The 5,964-nt window shown below is 39.0% G+C and overlaps 1 protein-coding gene across 1 annotated transcript; it reads right to left on the reverse strand.

Moving 5' to 3' along the window:
- Nucleotides 1–264: 264 nt before the first annotated feature.
- On the reverse strand, nucleotides 265–1,653 carry LOC141613309 (putative acetyltransferase At3g50280). The gene has a single exon (XM_074432042.1). The coding sequence runs from the start codon at nucleotides 1,651–1,653 to the stop codon at nucleotides 265–267; it is 1,389 nt and encodes a 462-aa protein (XP_074288143.1).
- Nucleotides 1,654–5,964: the final 4,311 nt, after the last annotated feature.

Consider the following 5,964-nt stretch of genomic DNA (forward strand, 5'->3'; position numbering starts at 1 on the left):
AAAATGAACCGAATGACCGGTTTGCCAAGTCCAGTCCGCCTTAGTATGTACTCCCTCTGTCCTGATCATTTGTTGTCCTTTTCCATTTTGGGGTGTCTCACTCATTTGTTGTCCTTTCTATTTTAAGAATGAATTTGATGAGCAATTTGATCATTCACACTCAATTTATTCCACTTGTCATTTAGTAATTGACTCTCTCTCCTTTCCTTGGTCTTTATGCCAAAACCAAAGGACAACAAATGACCGGGACGGAGGGAGTATTCTCTAAGCTAGTGTCACAAAACTCATAAATTCACTGTCGAATTCAAGACACTTCATCGTTTCAGGTTTAAGGCAAATTTCTAAATCTATACTTCCCCCTCCTTCACGTCCTGGACTTGCAGCAATCTTCCCGTCTTCCTTACGGCAATACCCCGCTAATACCGCTTCCGCCTTACCTAACCCAAATTGAGGCCCATAAATATTAAACCTTGCCGACCCACCTATCATTACCAAGTTCGGACTATAAAATGGAGGTCCTATACTCGCAACACTTCGACTGTCACATAAGACCTTGGTCCTCCATTCATAGTATTCACGGACTTTTTTATCATCTAGATTAACGACAACTTCATGAAGTAACATAGCAGCCCACCCAAGTCCCTTTTCCAAAAGGTCACCCACTTTGCATATACTTTGTTGTCTAAGGATCAAATTCGCAAAGTAGTCGTTAGAGAGCGGTGGGCTAAACCTTGGTCTCGCATCTATGGCTAACCCACAACATGTCTCGAGTTCGGGCTCAAGATTTCTAGCACGCGTTATGGACCTCCAAATGAACCCGGACAATGCTTGAAAGGAAGAGATGTTATGTACCCCGGCTTCTTCATTAGCCTCGGTTTTGAGCTTACGGATTGAATCGGACGAGAAGTGGAATATTCGCTCTCGTATCCGATCATTGCATCCTGCTATGTATACCTTATTGGTCTTTGGCAACTTGAGCATTGGACCCCGTCCATCTGGAAAGTAGGGTTTGAATATTGGGTTTTGAGAGATATTTGGAATGTTATCAATTTCCTGATTTTTAGTCAACTGAATAAATATTTCGGACAATGAGTTGATGAAATGCCATTGAGAGTTACCGTCGACTAGAGAATGATTCATGGTAAACCCAATGAAAATTCCATCGATGAGTTCAGTAACTTGAACGGACACTAGAGGCCTAGTATGTCCATCATAGTTGACTGATTTTTCACCCAGATCAAAGAACGATCTAACGATAGGATGGACATCGACTGACGATACTATGTTTGACACAGTCTCTTCCACAGTTGCATGGACGAGGCCAGCTCCGGGACCCTTGTTGCAATCAAGGTAGACCCATTTTGTGTTCTCATCATGGAACTCTTCTATTGAGAATCGACCAGCTAAAGGGTAGAAGTGAACGAGGGAGATCGCGATTGCATCCTTTAGCGTCTCTAATAAATCAGATTGTACATTTTTCGGTTTAGTTGAGAAGAGGAGACCCTTTTGTAATTGATCGAAAGGCAAGAATGCGAGCTCACTAGGGCCTAAGAAGTAAGGTTGTTTTGAGGCTTTAGTTTTGTATTTGGGTTTCACAAAACATTGTGAAACGACTTTGGTTTGGGTGATAATTTGGTACTCACAGTTGGCCATCGATCTGTTGAGAAGCTTGTGAATTAGGTTAGTGTTCCCGAAAGGGTTTGTGCATGTAACAAAACAAAATTCTATTAGAGTACGAGAGTTATAAAGAAAACAAAATTCTATAGAGTACAATTGAGCGTACGTCTGAGCACATTCACATGTCTCTCCAGGAGGAAGGAGAACGTCATCACTTACATAATCATTCTCCAACAATTTTAAACGAATGAAAACGGTAATAATATGAGCCGACCCTAATGTTTATTGATACAAACTAATTATTATCTCTATAGAATTTGATAATAATAATCCCGGAAATGACCAGAATCCGAAATGATCCGGACTCGAAACAACCGAACCGATGAGCCCAACTCAAATTTAATCCGATTGATCCATTTACAAGGTTTAGAGATTACAACTTCAGTGTGTTTGACCCTACCTCCGTACCCACGTATAGAAAATAGGAAAATGAAAAGGCGCCACCGGGTGGCACTCAATTTGGGCGCCACCCTCTCACATGAAATGAATGGGACCCCTTCAATTAAGAATGCATGTGAGAGGGTGATACCCAATTTGGGCGTCACCCGATGGCGCCCTATCACTGTCCTAGAAAATAAAGTGTTAATTATTGGTACGGTTTCCGTGATCTTTTGGAACCTCATGGTAATAAACCAAGGATGTGGGTTCAAATCCCACATGGTTAAGAAAAGTTTGGCCGTGTTTGTTGTCACACATGGTAATAAACCATAACAATAGTCTTTTGTCTTTAGTCTTTACCTATCTTTACCTTTGTGTTGTTCTTATAACTAACATTCAAACTCCTCTAGGCTAATCATTCCTCTCCCAGGGTTTATAAATCCCTTTCCCTTCTATGACCCACTCATCCTCTTTCATTATCTCTTATGCAAAACTATATGAATGTATGTATAGACTCGATCTAAAGCTAGCAAAGGTGACCCCATACAAGAAATATGACTCGAAAATTGACCTGGCAAAACCTTAATTTTGGGTGAACTAAGAACAACCGGGAACAAGATTAATCGATAACCTAAAACAAACCCAATTTGATACGACCCAAGACCATGTATATATTGATTTAACTTGATGGATGAATCTGTAATAAATTAGCTTAGTTGGAAGATATTACGGTATATTACAATATAACGTAATCGGAATAATATAATATTATGAATAAAGTTATTATATGTTGCCTATAATAGTTGATACGATTTAGATCTCGGGAGTACTATAAATGTCGAGACAATGTAATCATTCGAGACACGAATCATCAATAATACGAGCGACTCATTTATGCTTTCCTCTCTCTACAATTTTTAATAAACTTCTTATTAAGTGTACCCTATATTCATAACTATTTACAAAAAGAATTCTCATTTTACTTTATCGTTTTTTTTTGTGTAATACCGTAGTAAAAACTTCATCTAAATTCAAGATGAATCAAACCATGCAAGCACTTAAATTTTAATAAAAATTGAGAATGAATTAAATGAGTGAAAATGAGATAATTATGAACGATGTAATAAAATTATTAGCGATTTAAATGTAAATTGGCGGTCGTTTAAGTGTAATCGAGGTTTGTACAAAATGTAGTAACCATACGACATTATAATATGAGTTCGGGGGTACGAAGTGCACAGCTATATGGAAATGTTTGTATCGATACAAAACGTGTGCTATGATCAGAAATAATGATGGTGTTGATTTAATTTTATCTTGTATGTTGTTTTAATCGTGTCAAAACAAACAATAAAATTAAAGCAATGCACAATGATATTGTAACACCCGCATTTAATCAGGAGCCTTTAGCTTGACCTCCCAAGTAAATGAGAGCGTTACCATCTCTGTTGCCCGAGGTAGTGAACAATCAAAGTAAACAACCAACAATACTTTTAAATTAAATAAAGATTTAATGGTCTCATTATATGGCTTTAAATAAAATCCCAACGAAATTAAATACAACTCTCAGCGAAAATGAAATACTAAGTCAGTGGATAAAAAGTTAGGTGAGCTAAAAGTCTATGTCGTCACGCAAAAATCCTCACGCCTCTCTGTAGACATGGGCCACCGCCACGCCAAGTCAATCTGTGGATGCACAACGGTTTGAAAGCCACGCTCGATAGCGTAAAAATGTTTTCGACCAGATCGCTTTAGATCGGTCGGTTTCGTCTCGGCAAGGGTCTCCAAACGATGTAAGAGATGTTCGGAGTCGCCACCAAGCAATTGTAGGATGCTTGGAAACCGTTCAAGTCCACTTTATACCTAGGTCAACCAAGGCAAAAAGCGGTGTTTGACATAGGTACTAAAGATAAGGAGTCGTATCTCTTTAGCATCCTATCTCTAGAATGACTCTCCTGCGCCCTGGGTAAGGTCGTCCACTATCCAAAGTTTCTGAGTAAGAGATGAAGGTATGTATTGGGAAGCCCTTTAATCGGACACCCAATCCCGCCCACGGTAGCGGCCTCTACCGATAGATCTTGGTTGGTTAAATACAAAAGTTGATAAAACGGGTAAATGCATGAATGCGCATCCACAAGTTTAAACATAACATGCAAGCTTTCTATGTCGGTTGTTTATCCAAATATCAAGTAATTGATGTCAAGTTAGATTTAAAGTTGATTTGCATGCAAGACGGAAATTAAACATCAATTTAACGAGTTAGGTTTATGGTGCATAACGTGATCCATTTATCTTAGAAAGGCGTTTTGCAAATACAAAGTAAAAGGGCAGGCTTGCCATCTGATCGGTCCTGTATTCGGGTTAACCGAAGTAGGGATCGTCTTATACAACTGCTGGAAAGGAAGCAGGACCTGCATCAGGCAACCTATTGAGGCGCGAGCCTTAGGGCGATGCAGATGGCCATGTCCTGGTTTAAAAACCGGAAATCAGTAAGCTTGTTTAGGCGCGAGGCAGCAGACGATTCAAAGGGGCATCTCCTGGCTGTTGAAAATGTTTGTGAAACGGTTTGTAAAAGAATATTTGAACCCGTTTTTGTTAAAAAGGTTGTTTAGACCGCCTTTGTGTTAATGTGAAGAACGAGACTTGAATAATTATCATTGTATTGACGATATTCGATGTCGGGTTCAGTTTTGCAAGCTTGACATGAATAGTTTTGAAAAATATTGATTATGGACTAATTGTGTTAAGTTCATTGTTTTGTAATTAGTCAATGTTTATCATCGTACTCAGATTTAAACCGACATGGTCTATGGAATCAAGGATGATATGCATGTATGATTAATATGGTTGTTTTCGAAATGTAAAGAAATGAACAAAAGGTTTTAAAATGCCTTTTAAAATGTAATTAACCAAATGTCATCACCGAAACACGGATCAAACCGTCACGGTATGAGGAACCAAGGGTGAACATGATTTATGGTTAAAAAGGTTTATCATAAAAATGATTTGAAATGCTAAAAACCGGTTGTAAAATTAAATGAAAATGGGAAGAATGAACTCAAACACGTTTGAATTCTGACCTGGACAGCCCCTTTAGGCGCGAGGCACCTAGTTGTGACTAGGGGCTTCTGTTTCCGGTCAAAACTCGGTTTTGGCTCATTCGATCCGTATTTTGAACCATGTTATGCATGTTTTAACATGTTAAGGTCATAAAAACAGATAAAAAGACATGAAAAAAAGGATTAATTATACCCTCATACTTACATGCTTGGTTGAAGACGAGAAATCGACGGAAGTGTAAAAACTTGTTAGGTCGGAAAACTCGGTTGAAAACCGTTTTAGCAATGTAAAGTGTGTTTGTTTAGTTTAGTGATTGTGTAGTTAGTCAAAGTGGTCGGTCAAGTGATTTAATGCACGATGAAGGTACCAATAACAATGTGTATGACATGTGTTTTCGATCGGTAGGTCGAAAATACGTGTCGATTTGAGACTTGAGAAGTCGAGAATTTTAAGGGAGAAATGAGGGGGCGGACACTCGCGTACCTTCAAATGGTGGCATTTGAGGGGTATTTATTGAGGATTGAGTGGTTGTGTGCGTTTTGAGCGACGTGGCCACATGGGATACTCGAAGAGGCGCGAGCCATTTCGCGGGTCTTCGAGCTGTCTTGTCACTATCACGCAATTGAAATCATGATTTGTTCTATCCTAGGTTTTGGATGGCATGATTGTTATACTTGACCATTCAAGTATACCGTATGCTTAACATGGAAGTTTTGTGATGTTTTTTTTTTTGTGTTTGACTTGGTTTGACTCGTTGTTGGAGTCGGGATTTGAATTTTTGAGTCGGTTTTTGGTCCGATGTCGGTTTTGACTCTAGTTAGTGTCATTGCGACCATGTCGTCGTGCATA

The sequence above is a fragment of the Silene latifolia genome, chromosome 11, assembly GCF_048544455.1.
Source record: "Silene latifolia isolate original U9 population chromosome 11, ASM4854445v1, whole genome shotgun sequence".
NCBI lineage: Eukaryota > Viridiplantae > Streptophyta > Magnoliopsida > Caryophyllales > Caryophyllaceae > Silene > Silene latifolia.

What these genes read in the sequence shown, in the direction of transcription:
- LOC141613309 (XM_074432042.1), bottom strand. Translation starts at nt 1,653, where the DNA reads ATGGCCAACTGTGAGTACCAAATTATCACCCAAACCAAAGTCGTTTCA.